This window comes from Falco rusticolus, chromosome 1 (assembly GCF_015220075.1).
Source record: "Falco rusticolus isolate bFalRus1 chromosome 1, bFalRus1.pri, whole genome shotgun sequence".
Classification (NCBI taxonomy): domain Eukaryota; kingdom Metazoa; phylum Chordata; class Aves; order Falconiformes; family Falconidae; genus Falco; species Falco rusticolus.
In genome coordinates this window covers 89,735,822-89,752,151 of record NC_051187.1, presented here as the reverse complement: position 1 = coordinate 89,752,151, position 16,330 = coordinate 89,735,822, and the positions used below count along the sequence as shown (strand labels likewise).

Genomic DNA, 16,330 nt, shown 5'->3' with positions numbered 1-16,330 from the left:
AGAAAAACGCAGGAAAATTCATAAAGTGGCTCAGAGCATTGCAGTCATGAAGAACAAAGATCAACAGCTTCAAGTGTTTTTTCCCCATGGAGTATTTCGATAGGCTGCTTTTTATTACAAGTCAATATTAAGTGAAAGAGGACATTTACCCCAGGATTACATTAACTCGCAAGTATGCACCACAGAGAGAACGATGGTATTGTAAACCACTCACCGAGAGGATGTTGTAAAGATTTGGGCAAAGACAGCCTTGGGAATCATGGAAGAAGGAAAATATATTTCTAGAAATACTGAAACACACATTGTGCATGACATCTACTATTGTCAGACAAAGAATTTTTAGGACTCAGATACCAATACTAAACAGAAGCAAACAAAAAACAAGCTCCATTTTTCTGGGCACTATATACTTTTTATTTTCACAGGCACTGTGAGCAGATGGAAAGTCGTATTATTTTAAGCTGTAAGTTTCAACCTAATTGCAGTTTTCCCAGAGCAGAACCACTTCCCATTTTGACAACTCAGAATACAGAGCAGCAAGTTGCATCTGCTTGCCAACCAACAAGACATTAAATTTACATCAGTTAGCCAGTGAAAGACTTATCTTAGCAAAAATGAGTGACAATTGGAGAGCTCTAGGGCCTTATTTTACCTCACAAAGGTATGTTTCCCATAACACACAAATGATATTTTTATTTTTACATTACAGTATATTGAAGTTTCCTTAAATAAACAGTATCGATAACTATCTGCTTTCAAAACTATCACACCAGCACGTCCTTCATTCCAATAGCTGTTTTTGCAAAGAAGCATCAATGTTGCCAAGGGATAACAGAACATAAAACCCTTCACAGTTCCACCAAGAAGCAAGGCGTCCAAAAGCAAAAAGCACCAATACTTCTGATACTTAATCATGAACTTCATTTCTTTCACAAACTCTGTACCAGGAACCTCAGAGGTCCCACAACGTCAAAAGATTGTCCTAAAACCCAAATGATTAGCATTTCAGGAAATCTTTCAAAAAATATTTTTAAGTGGCTATTCTAACACAGTTTAGCACCAGAAACATTTTTAATTTGGTTTTAAGGCCTTGTTTTACTTGGTTGAGCACTTTAAAGTGTGACACAGCAAATTTACTATTCAACACTGAACACATCTATTTTGCTACCAGCACACCATTTCCCACTGTCACACTTGCAGCTGTTCATTTCGGGTGAGAACCGATACATACTTGCTTTACAGTCAGCTCCACGGTTCTGGATAGGGAAAGGAAAGGATTTTAGGTAAGCAGGGAAAACAACGCGAAAGAACGCCACCGCTCTACAATCTTAACCTCGCTGACGAGCACCTTCCTCACGGAAGGGGCTCCAAGAGCCCGCTGCCTCACGCTCCCGTGCAGCTGCCGCCTCACGAACCGAGCGGTCAGCCCAAGGCGACCAGCGCTTCCCCCCTGCTGCCGTGCGGCGGCTGCGAGTCTCCCCCGGCCCTGCCGTGGGCGGGAGCGCTACCACACAGCACCCACAGCCGGTAACAAGAGGTGACAGGCCGTGCAGGCCGCGGGGCGCTCCCCCTCACGCCGGCCCGCCCGGTCCGGGGGAGGCCGGCCCACAAGCCGAGGGATTCGTGAGGGAAGCACCTTGCCAGCCCCTTCCCTCCCGCCGGCCGCAGGGCGAGGGGGGCTCGCTGAGAAAGCCGTGCGGCGGCGGCGGCGGCTGCCCCCTCCTCTCCTCTCCTCCCCCCGCCCCGCCGCGGGCGGGCTGGAACCCTACCCGGGCCCCGCTCGCGCCCAGGGCGGCGGAGGAGCGCCGAGCGGCCCGCTCGCGGCGCCTCCTGTCACGTCGCAGTGCCGCGGTGGCCGTCCCGCGCCGCGGCCCTCCGCCGAGCGGAGCGAAGGGAAGAGAAGGGAGGCGAGCCGAGCCCCGCCCCTACCTGTCCGGGTGGCGCCGCCTGCTGCTCCCCGCGGAGGCGCTGGGTCATCCTCCTGCAGCGGCGGGGCGGGGTCGCGGAGACGCCGCGGACACCGTCTCGGCCCCCGGCCCAACGGTCGCTCTGGCAGCTAGCCCCGCCCCCGCGGCCTGGGGGCGGGGCTTCCTGCCACGCACGCGCGCCGCCGCTCGGCGCCAGCCGAGCAGCCGGAGTTGGCGTCACCACTGCCGCCTCTACTTCCGGTTCCGGCGGTCCGCCGCCGATACGGGTCCGTCTTGTCCCGTCCCGTCCCGCCGTCCCGCCGTCCCCCGGAAGCCGCGCGCGCGGATGGGCGCGGCCTCCCTGTGGCTGCTGAGGGGAGCGGCTGTTAGGCGCGCGCCCCGTGGGGGAGCGGGGCTGCGGCTGCGCTGGGGCGTCGGGCTCCCTTGTCACACCGGAGGCTCCGCTGTAACGCGGGAAGCGGCTCTTTCTGGGAGGGCTGGTTACGGGCGCAGGCTGCAGCTCGCCGCTGCGCAGAGCGGGCGGTAACGGGGGAGCGCGAAACCGCCGTGCCTCATGCCGAGGGGATAGCGGTTTCCCCGGTGAAGGAGGCGGCTCGGTACATCGCGGCATCGCTTGGCTAAACCAAGACGCGTCAAACTCGAGGGGCACGGCGCGCCCTGACCAAGCCCATGCGCCGATGAAAGGCGGCGCTGGGGCTGAGCACGTAGCCCCGGTGCACCACCGGCCTGAGTCGGGCCGAGCCCTGTCTGGGCCTGCCGCGGTACTGAGGCCAGGAAGGAATTTACTCAAGGTACATGGACAGAACACAGGTTCCAGCAAAAAAATGATAAAACATCCGTTGGTTCACTTATATAAAAGGGTAACAAGACAAAACACTGCCTTGTAGCGTGCACACAGGGGAATGGATCGAGACAATTAGAAGACTGAAAAAAAGCGTTTTGGCTCGCGAACATTTGCTTGCACGCTCTGTTAACGCGCACTTGCACTTTTGATTAGGGAGTGGCGGAGCCCCAGGTACCGCCTGGGAGCCAGCTGCCGCGGGCGGCCCGGCTCTCCCGGGGCAAACCCCTCCCCGGGGAAGTCCCTGAGCAGAGACGTACCGCCGGTGCCAGGCTGCGCGGTCTGCTGGGTTGTAGTTGGTACCTGACAGATTTATAGTTGATTCATTATTATAATGATTATTATTGCTATTATTATTGTTTAATCCCTAAACGCAAGTCCCAAGGAGAGCGGGCGCCCCGTCTCCCCGCCCCGCCGCGGCTGCGCGCAGGCGCCGCCGGAGCCCCGCCCCCGACCGTGCGTTACCACGGTGAAGCACCGCTAAGGCGGGAAGGGCGGTCGGGCAGACCTGTTGCCCCGCCCCGGCACAGGTCGACCAATGGGAGATGAGTTGCGGGGCGGGCCCGCCAATAGGGGTTGGGGGGCGGGCTCGCGGCGGGCGTGAGGCTCCGTTGAGCGGCAGTGGCAGCGGCGTGCGCAGCGGGGAGGTATGCTGGGGTGGCGGTGGGGCGGGCCGGGCGTGGGGCTGCCGGCAGCAGCCGCCTGTCTCAGCCGCCCTGAGGCGGGGGGTTCCCAGTTGCCACTCTCGCCCTGGCACCGGTCTTGCCCTAGCTGTGCGGAGGCGGTGGCCTGGTGGGGCCCGGCTGGGGAGCGCGGCCCTGCCGGGCGCCTGGCCGGGTGGGGGCCTGCCCTGGGGCAGGTGGGCACTGCGCGGTGCTGCTTGATGGCCGCCCGGTCGTGGCCTAGCCGTGCGATTCGGGTTTGTCGCCTCGCTTTCTCGGCGCCGAGCGTAGGACGGGCCGTCTCGGGGTGTGAATTGTGCCCTGGCGCACAAGCCGCCTTCGTGCGTGTCCGTGATGGATAAAATGACTTCTTGTCCAGGGGCTTGGGAGGCCAACGCCCTGCCAGCACTGGTGGGCTTTCTCGGACTCGTATTTCTCATGCCACGGGTAAAAATAAGCCACCCAACTTGTACAGTATGTACTCTGTTTGACTGAACTGTACCTTACCATCCACAGGCTGCTTATTGACTGTACATATCTGCACAGAACAGCGTGCAGTAGGAGCCCTAAGCTATGCCTAATGCCGCTGGTTTAGCAGTAGTACAGCATAGGTTGTTTCATAAGCAAAGCGGGGGCAGGAAGAGAACTTAGTAAAGCCATGTGAAGTTAAAACTGAGACCCATCTACTATGTTTTACTATTCCCCAAAAGAGAATACTGATGTTGATGTTGAGTCTGTGGGGGGGTGTTTTTTGTTTTTTCTTAGAAGTGCAACTTGACACTCAGTTATCTGTTCTTCAGTGCAAAATGTTAAGATGCTAAGACACTTCAGGCCTGTCATTTTCAGTTTTTTCTCTCCTGGCCTTTATCCTTAGTTGCGGTTGTTTTCCCATCTACTGTTTTGCGGAAAAGATTACTTCACTTCTCTTGTATTTTGTCTTGCTACACTAATCAAGCTTATTCATTTTAGTCTTCTTTCATGGTATGGATCCTTCATCTTCCTGAGACTTTAGCAGCATCTGTGTCTGATGCATGTAATTCTGTTACAAAAAAAATGGTCCCAAATCAGGGAGAAGAGCCTCACTTGAGATGGGTGTGTAGTATGGACTGTTAGGGGTCTCCTCTCGAAAGGAAGTAGAGTTCAGCAAAGCACAAGTGCTGTTAGTGCTCTCAAATGAGGCTTGGAAGCAGAAAAGCTTAGAAACCTTTGTCTCTTTCAGCTTACAGAAACTTCCTCAGGGTATGGAAGTTCTTTCTCATGTAGAAAAGATGATCTTTTAGTCCACTCTGAATTTGTTTTGACATGTATCACTTTGGTCTTTGTTTTGCCAATTCTGTTTGCTGTTCTGACACCTCTATATTGCAATCCTTTCCAAGTGCAGCTCACTAATATCTTGTTTTTACCAAAGTGTTTTTTGACACAGAACCTTAAACACCATCAGCATTCATCTGAGTAATCTGTTTAATCTCAAAAGGTAGTCTAAGTGGTCAGATAGTATATCTAAAATACCGATTTATACCATTCTTTAAATTAATTTATAAGCAACATGGAAAAATAAATTATCTTTGTTTCAGTCAGAATTAGGGTCACGCTTTTCCACATTGAATAATGATTTAAACTTGATGGGGACCTCTTGAATTCAGTCCATTTTTGGCTTCGTTATAGTGACTAACTTCCAAAATACTGGATTTGGTGCTTCTTGAGAAAAGACAGGGTGGGATCCCACCGTCATAGTTATTCCAAGTAAAGCTGAATGAAAGATTGCTAACCAGATGTTATAGCTCTGTATGATGTGTGCTAGCTGATTCAGAAGATATGGCATTGACTGCTTGCTTTATTTGAAGATAAACACATTCCTTTTTTATACTGTCTGTCATATAAAAGATTAAACTCATTTTAGCATGCAGACCTTTTTCTACACCAAGTGAGCCAACTGTACCAAAATAGAATTTAGACTAAAAGTAGATGATTTACAGAAAAGCTGCAAAGCATGTGACACAACTGAAAAGACAAATGGATTAACATTTGAGTTAAAAAAAAAAGTAATATGACCTGGCAGGCTGATGACTAACTACAGCTAACTAAATCTGGTGTGTGCATTTTTGCCTAGTACTCAAGTGAGATGCCTTAAGAAGATAACTATGGATAAATATATTAAAGTGCGAAAGATTGGAGAAGGATCCTTTGGGAAAGCAATTCTTGTCAAAGCTAAAGAAAAATGGCCAACAGTATGTTATTAAAGAAATAAACATCTCTAAGGTGAGTGATTATTATTTATTACTGACTCATTCTTTTTGTATTTCTGTTGTCAAATTTTTATATTTTTTTTTCTTAGATGTCAAATAAGGAGAGAGAAGAATCAAGGAGAGAAGTTGCTGTGTTTAGCTAACATGAAACATCCAAATATTGTCCTGTACAGGAGTCATTTGAAGGTAAGATTAATTAATGTGGCAGAACCTGAAGTAATCTTAGTAAGTGACTGTCCATGCCCTGCTTACTGCATTTTAGTATAAATTAGTGTGTTTTTTCTCTTTATCAGTCTTTTTCATACTTTTATTACTTATTTCTGTTCTTTTTGGTTTGGGTTGTTTTTTTTTACAATTCCCATGCACTTTTAAAATAATAGTATAAAAAAAGAAGTGCAACACTTAAACAGAATATTCATGTCTACTTCCTTACATGCATCAGTTTTGGTTGATGCTTAAATGAAAGCGTTATGTTCTGTTTCTCCAGAGAGTGTGAGTCTCACTTGAGTACTTGTGTATACCCTAACGACTTCAACTGTTTGTGTACATCATTAAAATTTGATGTCTAAATTTGGGTACTGATAACCTAGCAAGAGCAATTTTATCTCAAAGTCTGTTGTCTTAGAATGCAGTCTTCAGTAATTTCAGTCATAGCTTGGCTTTCAGAGCTGGAAAAATAGATGAGACTGTTTACTTCACCAACTATAAAGGAAGGAGAAGTGGTAGTTCTACATGTTTTCACAGTGATGTCTTGGGGAAATGAGCAGAAGGTATAGGTTAAAATACTACTAAAACCCCCCAAATATTATTTGAGATACTGTTCAGGGAGGCACTGCTCTTTTCCTCCTTCCTTTCTGCTGTCTTGCGTGTCTTTTGGGGGATTTTAATTTTTTCTATATCATTGAAACAGACATAGTTTTCTGTTTATATCCATGCTTCTGTCTTCTCTGTAATAGAGGCCTGTTGTTTAAGACTGCTTTTTTTCTTTTTTCCTCTTACAAGGTAGAGCCTGTACATCTGTACTTCACAAGACTTCATGTTGCATATTAGTAGTAAGCACATTGACTTTGAACATGCTGAGTTGCTTCATAAAACAGAGTTATTTCAACAATAGAAATCCAGACTCCTAGGATTTAAAATAATACTTATTATAAAGCTTAATCAAGGTACAAACAGCAGTAAGCACAAAAGAAAAATCCTGGGTTTGATGTTTTGAAAGATCAATTTCAGAAGCATTCTGCGAAAGTGAAATTTAGTTAGTTAAATGGTTTAATTAATTTTGACTGTATTTAGAGTTTTTTAAGTGCTGTGATTATAGCTCATAAAATGAGGGGGGGTTTTGAGCAGCGTTTGATTGATTTTATGCATTTATTCAGCTTTTCTCGAAATCATGCCTAATACATGAGTAGTGTAGTTCTTGTGGTTTTGGTAACTTCCAATTTGCTTCTGCCTAATATCAGTGACTGGAAAAGATTGCGCTGGGGAACAAAACTAACTCTGAATTGTGTTGTAAATGTACATACCTTCTAGTGGAAACTTGCATAGAATTTTTGGATGTCTCCCCAGATCTCATTCAAAAATGAGAAATTAATTATTTCCATCTGTCATGTGTCTGCTGGAAGTTTTCTCATTGGTCTTCAGTCCTCTGAAATGAACTCTGTCTGGTATGAGAGAGCTAGTGATTGTCACGTCCTTGCACTTAGTTTGAGTAATGCCTTGTCCAGGTAAAACTTCCAGAAAGAATTAGGCAAATAGAGGCAACTACCTAAATTAGGACTTTAAGGTCTCTGTTTTTAGAGGAGGGGATCTATAGGAGGTTTGAAAGCATATTGAAGAATGGGTTTATATTGCATGTATAAAAGTGACACTTAGAATTTCATAGTGGTTTTGAACAGCATTTGGGGGCATTGGTTCAGCAGATGTCATTTTTTTTTCTCTACATATCAAAATAGTCTGCTCTTACCAAAAATGGGAAACTTACATTGTGAAACTCAAAACAATAAAAGCTTTTTTGCTTGAAGTTGAGAAAAGGACTAATAAGTGATATCTGAAGCTGCATGTAAAAAGGTTAGTATTTTTGTTGATTTTTCTGTGACTGCAGTGAAGATACTTGGAAAGTCACGTTAAAGATGGGCCTTTTCTTTCCTTTTGAAATGCTGTGGTTTATTTTACAGAAAATGGTTGTCTCTACATAGTGATGGATTACTGTGAAGGAGGAGACCTGTTTAAAAAAATAAATGCCCAGAAAGGAATCTTATTCTCTGAAGATCAGGTAACAGCAAGCTGCTGCTATAGTGCTTTGTTGCGTGATACTTTTCATGAGTTTTAAATTGTTTGGTTCAGTTTGGTAGATGTGTTTGGTTAATCTAATAGGATGTTCTCAAGATTCTCATTGCCATCAGTCACAGTAGTATGTTAAAAACAGAAACAGTAGCTGGAAATCCTGCGTATGTTACTTGGGGCTGTCTGTATGTGTAAGGTGCTTTAAAAAAAGTTGGATCTCTTGCAGAGTGAACCATATCTGAGAAATGCAAAATAATGAAGGGACAACATTAATATTTTAAACCTCTGCATTTATTTTTTTTAGAAGATATAAATGGCACAGGATTTTTGTTTTGGTAACACTGATTTTCATTTATCAGAAGCATAAAATAACATATATTTGTAAGTATAATAATATAAAATATGGCAATATGAAGTTGACATAATTCAAAAGTTTATTTTTTCCATTAGAAAAAAAAATATTGTATCAGAAGTATGCCAGCAGATTTTATTTTCCCACAATACTGGTTATGAAGTAATTTGTACCATAGGAGAATTTGCAATAAACAAGGAGGATTTTAGGTACAGGATTCGATTAAGTGAAAATAGATTACGTTTGATTCAAAGTTTTGGTTAGAACTGACACATTTCCTTGTTTATAAATTCTGTGCTTGTGTCTGCATCCAGAAGGATCTCAATTTACCTGTGGCTGGAAAGACTTAGTAGTATATTAGGCCTGTGCTGTATTTAGAATAGGGTAATCGTGAACAATTTGGATGTAATTTGCAAAGCATTTAATTTTTCTAATTTGGGCTTACTTTTGCAAGATGAACTTATAGTGGAAAACTTAAAATTCCTCCTTGCATTATACTGTAATTTTGATATAGATGTACTTCTAAGTTGGGAACGTGAAACCACTATTCTCACGGAAAAGTTTTTGCCATTGGTCCACTTTTTGCAAATTTGTAAAAATCACAATTTAAAAAACAAAAGTGTTTTGTTGGCTTGTTTATATCTTCTATTTATATGTTTTTGTTGCTTTCTCACGGAAATCTCCTTTGTACTGTTACTCTTTCTGAGGTAAAATATATAAAATTACTGTATGATAAAGTATAGGTCTCTAACAATCAGTATGGCTTTCTAGGACTGGTTGGTTGACTGCAGAAGAGTATCTGGTTACAGTAAAAGTACAGGTCTTTAAGATGCAAGTTTTAGTCCAACATTTTAGCTGATGAAATTCATATTGCATACTTTTGCTATGTTTATATGTAATGTAAACTAGTGGGTCTCAGGTTTAATATCTAATTCAGGTAAGATGCATCTTTCATTAAAAAGCTTGCATTGAAGTACTCTAAGGTTTTAGTTATTCTAGGTATAAACCAAGTTTTAGGGAAAAGGGTAAAATCTTGAGGTTATAATTATAAACAACTGATATGATATGTCTTCAGTTGTGTAACGTGGGATGCTTTCAGCTAAATAACAATGCTGATGTTGCATTTTTCTTTTATGCATAGATTCTGGATTGGTTTGTACAAATCTGTTTAGCACTAAAACACATACATGACAGAAAAATCTTGCATCGGACATAAAGTCACAGGTATGTAGGTAACTATTTTTTTAACTGAATTTACCTCCAAAGTTATTTCATTCATCTCTTGCTAGTGTAAGTTGGGAAATTAATGGAAACTAAGTCTTTTACATAAGCACTTCTAATAACGGTAACACGTTTTTTTCTTCAGAATTATCTGGAAAAGGTTTATATGGTATTTGTACAAACAGATGAGTCTGTTTGATGCAGCTACTTCAGCATTACTCATATATTTATGGTGGGGACAGAACAGGTTATGTTTTAGAATGTGTAATACAGTGTTTAATTTGGAAGAAGTAGGACAAGAGTAAGTCAGGTGTTTGATAGTAGTCAGTAACGCTTTTGCTAGTGACTTCAGAGTGATCAAATAGTGAAAACTATTCTTCCCATAACATGTTGAGAACAAATTGTGCAATTGTATGAATGTTTTAATTAACAGACCTTCTTAACATGTCTATATCAAGAACATATTTTTAAACCAAAGATGGAACAGTACAACTGGGAGATTTTGGGATCGCCAGAGTTCTTAACAGGTAATTCCTTTTTGATGCTGTTCTCTAACTTAATTGAAATCACTTTGATCTAGGAAAACACAATCTGTGCACTTCATATAACTAGTTAACATTCATTCTTATTTTTTTCTTAGTACTGCAGAGTTGGCTCGCACTTGCATAGGAACGCCATACTATTTGTCACCTGAAATATGTCAGAACAAACCTTACAACAATAAAAGGTACTAATAAGCATTTTATTAAACCTTTTGGTAAGGAAAGTGAATTCTTCTAGAAATCTGAAGATGTTCTGCTCTTATGATGATGAATAGCTGTTCATCTTTTATCTGAGAAGGTACTGAGTCTCACTGTACAAGCAGGACCTTAGTAGGTCTGTGCAGTACAAAGCAATGTGATGCAGAGATGACTTAGCTTAATCTCTGAATTCTAGACCTAGTAGTGTCTGAATATGGTTTTACTTTGCCTACCTGCCAACAGTGTACCGCCTTAATTTATGCAGGTACGAATGTGAAAATTGTGTTACGATGAAATCACAAACACAGTAATTGGATTCTCTAAGCACATGCATAGATCGATGGCTCAGCTTGCTTCAGTTAACAAAAGTTACATGTTTGCTATCCTGGCAGTAGGCTGTATCTGATAACAGCATCCCTAATGTAATTAAAATAGTCATTATCAATTTAGTCTTATACTGTGCTGGGCTGTTTCATCTATTGCTGTGAGTGCCTTACACTAGTTTCAGTTGGTTTCTTAAAAAATAATAATTATTGCAGTTCCTTGTCCCTTAATTTCTTCAATATGGGTTAGAATACCATTGGATAATAAATCCAAATTCTGTAATCCTGTAATGAGCGAGGGTAAGGTAAGTCAATGGTAAACAGCAAATTTGACTTTGAGAATTGTAGTTGCTGAATTAGGTGGTGAGTTTTGTTTGGGTTTTTTGTTTGTTTAATCCAAAGACCTCAGGCAAATGTATATTTAAAGAAAATAAAGCCCTTGTCAATATTTTGTCCCATTTCTGTGACTGGGTTGGTTCAGGTAAAAAGGTCTGAATAAAATCTGGAGCCAAAGTAACCTCATCTGATTTTAGGTTGACCATATTTTTGGGTTGCTGAACTTATTTATTTTGAGGGGGAGGGGGGGTGTGTTGCGGGTGTGGGAGTGGGGGGGGTGGTATGAAGGGTGGAAGATGTACGTACAAGGGAGGGTGTACATACTCAAAATACATTTTCCCTTTCAAAGACAGGTTTCACAGATATGTTACTTGGCAATGTTATACCTAGAACTAATTCTTAACATACATTCTCTTTGATTTAGTGATATATGGGCCCTTGGTTGTGTTCTCTATGAAATGTGTACACTTAAACATGCGGTGAGTAGAAACTTCCTCTATCTTTAAAAGAACAGTGATTTCAAACAGGAATTTTTCTTGATGTTATACAAATGTCTTTCAGTTGATGAAAAGCTTTCATGGTGACTGTTTAAAATTACCTTCAACAGTCTTGTCTCCTCTTCCTATACTGACCATTGTTTCCATCTGTGTTTTTGGTTCTGTCAATCTCTCCATAAATCTTAGTACTGTGTATTTGTTTCCAGTGCAATTTTTTTAATTAATTGTATTAGCAGAAAAAAACCCCTAGGTGTTGCAACAAATGATGCTGTGAATAATGTTCCTTTATTTCGAAAGAAAATTGATGTTTTCATTGAAAGTCTGAATTTGGACTGTCGGCTTTTATGCAACTGGACTAATGCATTTCTATTTAGAACAGTTAGAAAAAACTCTCAAGGTGAAAGATTTGCCTTCCTCACCCCCCCACCCCCTTTGTGTGGGTGTTGTTTTGAAGGGAAGATAACCCATTTTTTTCTGTCATGTTTTGGGATTTTGTATGGGTTTTGTTTTGGTTTTTAATAGCTATTTTCATTAAAGAAAAAATACAACATGAAAATCAGAAAAAAAATTCAAGGGATAAGGATTTCATTTTATTTCAAGCTTTTGTAATTTCTTATTGCTTGGTCTTTCCTGTGGCAACAATGTTGCCTTTCTGAGAGTTGATGGCAATAGGTTGTTTTCCATGAGCCCGGCGATAAGTACTGTTTCATTTTTATTGTACAAAGGAATTGAAATGGTGTGCTTGCTTTCCTGAGCTTAAGTTGAAGTCTAAGCATTCCTTTGGATTTTACAGTGAATGAGTGCGAATGCGTTATATTTTTTTATTTGAAATGTGGCTTTTCTAAGAAGGGCAGAAGACATGATGGTTCAAAGTGTTTGAGAGAGGACATCAAGCAGATAATTATAGATTTACTTTATCCTTAATTTTATATCATTGTCACTGTAGATCTGGAGGGAAATAATTATTTGTTAGCAAAGCTTATATGTCTATAGTACGAAACATCTGTATTCTGATGTATTTATAATCAGAATACTTGGCAGCACATTATTTTGAACTGCTGCTGTAAACTGTTGATGGCCTTGAAATTTTGTTTGGTATGTTGAGGCAGGGGAAAGTGTGTGTTGTTTTGGTGGGTTCTTTTATTTACCTCATGATCTTTATATGCAGCCTTGCATGTGGACAGACAGTAAGTAATACATAGTAACTGTTTTCTTTCTTATATGATACAGTTTGAAGCTGGTAACATGAAAAACTTGGTACTGAAGATAATCTCTGGACCTTTTCCTCCTGTTTCTACACATTACTCCTATGATTTACGTAATCTGTTGTCACAGTTATTTAAAAGGAATCCTAGGAATAGACCATCAGTAAACTCCATATTGGAGAAGAACTTTATAGCCAAACGAGTTGAAAAATTTCTCACACCACAGGTATGGAGTTAGTTTTAATTCTAATTTTGCTAAAAACATCATAGGACTTTTCTTTTTCTTCATTATAATGTTAATATACTATGTGGAGAAATTGGAGTAATGGTATTCCCTAGAGCTTTTAAGAGACACTTTCAGTGGAGGAAAAGAGTTTTGCTATGAACTTTATAGAAGAATCTCCAATTACTTAAGTATTTGGTAGCTTCCACAAACAAATTAAAATAGTAATTTTTGTAAATGCATTGCCTTGTGTGTTTTTCTATATAGTGAGGAATTATGAGTGAGATGATTATTTCATTGGATATGCATTTTTTCATAAAATGGTGCTGTCAATGACTTCAGCATCCCTGCTTTATCATAATTTCTTCAATCGTTTTTTTGTTTGGAATTTGGAATGGTCTGAAAGCATGTTCTATGAAGTATTACTAATTAAACTAATACTTAAATATCTTCATGTTTAAATGTATCACATGTATATAACCTTGAGGAAGTTGCTCACTATTCTGTTTAGAATCTGTTGATATCATTTGACATCTATTCATGTCCTTTTATGTAAATTTAATCAAAAGAGATAAAGATTAGCAAGTGAATAATAGTGGTATGAGGTAAATAAATGTAGACAAATTTTAAACTAATAATAGTTTAAAGTTCCAATGAAAGATAAGATTCGTAAGTTTTTACAGATAAGTTTGTTCTAACTTTTACAACAGTAATAGCTTGATCTGATTTTATTTCCAGTAGCTAAAATGGATATGATATTTTTATTTGGAGTTAGTGAGGCAAAATGTAATTAATAATAGAGTACTAATTTCTCCTAGATCGAGTATGAATACTTGCACACAATTTTCCCAGCTGGATCACTAACACGTTTGACTTAGAGATGCTACCTAATCTTAAAAACAACAGAAGAAACCCACACCCAGAAAACACCTTTTACTAAATGTATCAATCCCTGGTCCTGGTACATTCATGTTCAGCTGGAGGTGGTTGTTCTGTAACACGGCTGTAATGCCTGTTGCCTTTCAGTTTCATCTGTGGCTAATGCTGTGTTCCTCTGCCTAAGTTTAAAAGAGATTTTCTGTGTTGACATCTTCAGTGGGTTGCAACTACTGCTGAAATTCTGCTCTTAAATGACAGGAAAGCAGTCTTCCAGTTTTACATAAATTGTTTCTTAATGTTCATGGTTAGTAAGTTACATTAAACAGTAGATCTCAATTAGCATACATTTAAAATAAATAAAAAAGGGCTTTCTGAAAGGTACTGAAGAGTTTCTTTTATGTTTCTTTTCTGTCAGAAGCTGCATTATCATGGAAACATCACACTTCACTTGTTACAGCCTACCACCTAAATTAAAGCTTCAAGATCACTGAAATACCACTAGTAGGAGACCACTCACATGTGTGACTTCTTGCTTACAGAATCTTTTGATGAGAGAGACTGTACAGGTTGAAAAGTTTCTCTGCTATCATGTGCAGAGTCCTAAGTTCTGCACTCTGGTTCTTGGGGTTTTTTTCAGTTTTAACTCTTCAGCATCCATTATAACTGACTGGTAGCCTCCAAGCAAACAGTCTGGATAGTTCAAGATTCTATAAAGACTATTCCTTAAAACCTTGGGGTTTAGTGACTGTACAGTTAACATTGCTGTCGGTTGTTGTCAGAACATTAAGTAACACATTCCTGGCATGCCCAGTCTCTAGAAAGGTGGTCTGTAGTATGGTCATTATCTGTCTGTTAGTAGCTTTACTGTTGTAAAAAATACCTTTGCAGTTCCCATCCTTTGAATGTTCTGTATTGGTAGCACCAGCTGCAGCACTCTTGATTCAAGCAGGATCTTGGAAAATGAGAACATGGTGCTGGCTCAGCTAAAATTCAGTCTTACGCCATATCTTGTGGGGAGTGAACACTGGCTATAAACAGTGCCTGGTGAGGCAAATATGAGCAAGGCAGGGCTATGTGACATTACCCTGTAATACTCTCCCAACCTTCATTTTTTGTTGTCTCATTTGCATCAGCTCAGGAAAGCATCTTCTTTGGTATTTTGTCATCCTCAATAGATTTCTCATCTGTTAGCTTATCTCATTTCTCCGTGAACCTGGTTAAGTTTTCATGATCAGTGAGAAATTCACAGGTCTGCTATTTGTTGCAGAAAGGATCAACTCTGTATTCTAAACCTTCCTCCTTATATTCAGTTGCACCCCACTTCTTATATTGGTATTACCATTTGCTGCGCTTGTGTGTTTCTCTGCAAAATCACATGGTATTTTAGACCTGTCACATTACATCTCAGTCATCTTTTATAGGCTGAAGAGCAAGCTTATTTGTCCTCTGTACTGAAGCTTTTCAACACTTTTAATTATCCTTACTGCTCTTTGAACCTTTTTCATTTCTGCTACATGGTTTTTGAGGTCTTGGGTTCAGAACTACATACAATATTCGAGATGTTGGCCTGTTAATGTTTGAATGCTGTCTGTCAAGGCTCCAATTTTTTACTCCAGTAAAGCTGTTTTCCACATTTTATTATGTTAATCTGATATGCCTGACAGCATACCATATCTGTTGTTCCTAGATAGCCACATATTTTGTCATCTTTGCATCTTGAGAAGGACAGAGAAACTTAAAAACTGTAAATATTTTTAAAGGACTGTTTTTTTGACACAAGCTGCCTGAGATATTGAAGTGAAATTTCAACTATACAGAAATCTAATATGAACTATATGTAAAACTATGTTGATGCTTACATTAACTTTCTTCTAGATTCTTAGCTAGTTCATAAATGAAGTAATGTGCCACCTAGAAGTCAGACTAAATTGCTCTTTTGAAAAATATTTGAGCAATTATGCCAAAAATGTTTGAAAATACCAAATCCAGCTTCATATTAATGTTAGTGATGCTAAATTGAATACATGAAGTTGAGTATCCATTTAAATTTAAGTTACAGTAATGTCATGGTCTGAAACCAGGACAAACAAATACTATTAGTTAGATGCTTACTGGGAGTAGCACACTTTTCTGAAAGCGAGTTCTTTCTAGCTTCAGTCATAAATACTGATGGCTAACTGTTCAACTTTTTGTTTAGCTTATTGCAGAAGAATTCAATCACAAAATCTTCCAGAAGTTTGGACCACATGCTGCGCCAGGTAAGTAAGTGTGTAAAGTGCGTTTGCTTTCAGTTCAGGCAAGATAGTGTATGTAGCTTTGTTCCTTTATTGGTTTTGATGGGTTCTTATACCTGATGCTACAAGTTTCAGAAAAAAAAGAGAGGGAAGCAATTTTCCCTCTTCTTCTGGGGAGCTAGATGTATGTAGGATACAAATGATGTAAATACAAACTGTGGTACTGTAATATTTTAGGTGTACTTTTTCCTTTTGCAGTGGTACTACACTTCCAAAATCTAGGGAGATAGTGAAGGCTGCAAATACTGGAAATTACTTATATGCTGTTATTGTATGATTATTTTTCCCCCCTTACTAATG

At 40.6% G+C, this 16,330-nt stretch overlaps 2 protein-coding genes across 3 annotated transcripts in view; one reads left to right on the top strand and one right to left on the bottom strand.

Annotated features, from left to right (window-relative positions):
• The window catches only part of CLCN3 (chloride voltage-gated channel 3), a 71,189-nt gene extending 69,095 nt beyond the window's left edge, over nucleotides 1–2,094 (bottom strand). Inside the window, 1 exon segment of the mRNA XM_037389638.1 lies at nucleotides 1,930–2,094. The gene's annotated coding sequence lies outside the window, so the exon portion shown is untranslated.
• A 1,256-nt stretch (nucleotides 2,095–3,350) lies between these two features.
• NEK1 (NIMA related kinase 1) overlaps nucleotides 3,351–16,330 on the top strand; it is a 48,997-nt gene continuing 36,017 nt past the window's right edge. Inside the window, exons 1-11 of one of the 2 annotated variants that reach the window (XM_037389577.1) lie at nucleotides 3,351–3,416; nucleotides 5,542–5,690; nucleotides 5,767–5,863; nucleotides 7,852–7,949; nucleotides 9,454–9,536; nucleotides 9,992–10,060; nucleotides 10,174–10,260; nucleotides 11,357–11,411; nucleotides 12,660–12,860; nucleotides 14,152–14,302; nucleotides 15,934–15,994. In XM_037389577.1, coding sequence (XP_037245474.1) covers nucleotides 14,285–14,302; nucleotides 15,934–15,994 — 79 coding nt within the window. In that variant the 5' untranslated portion in view covers nucleotides 3,351–3,416; nucleotides 5,542–5,690; nucleotides 5,767–5,863; ... (5 more) ...; nucleotides 12,660–12,860; nucleotides 14,152–14,284. The remainder of the gene's footprint in view (nucleotides 3,417–5,541; nucleotides 5,691–5,766; nucleotides 5,864–7,851; nucleotides 7,950–9,453; nucleotides 9,537–9,991; nucleotides 10,061–10,173; nucleotides 10,261–11,356; nucleotides 11,412–12,659; nucleotides 12,861–14,151; nucleotides 14,303–15,933; nucleotides 15,995–16,330) is intronic. The other variant, XM_037389567.1, reaches the window with a different exon arrangement.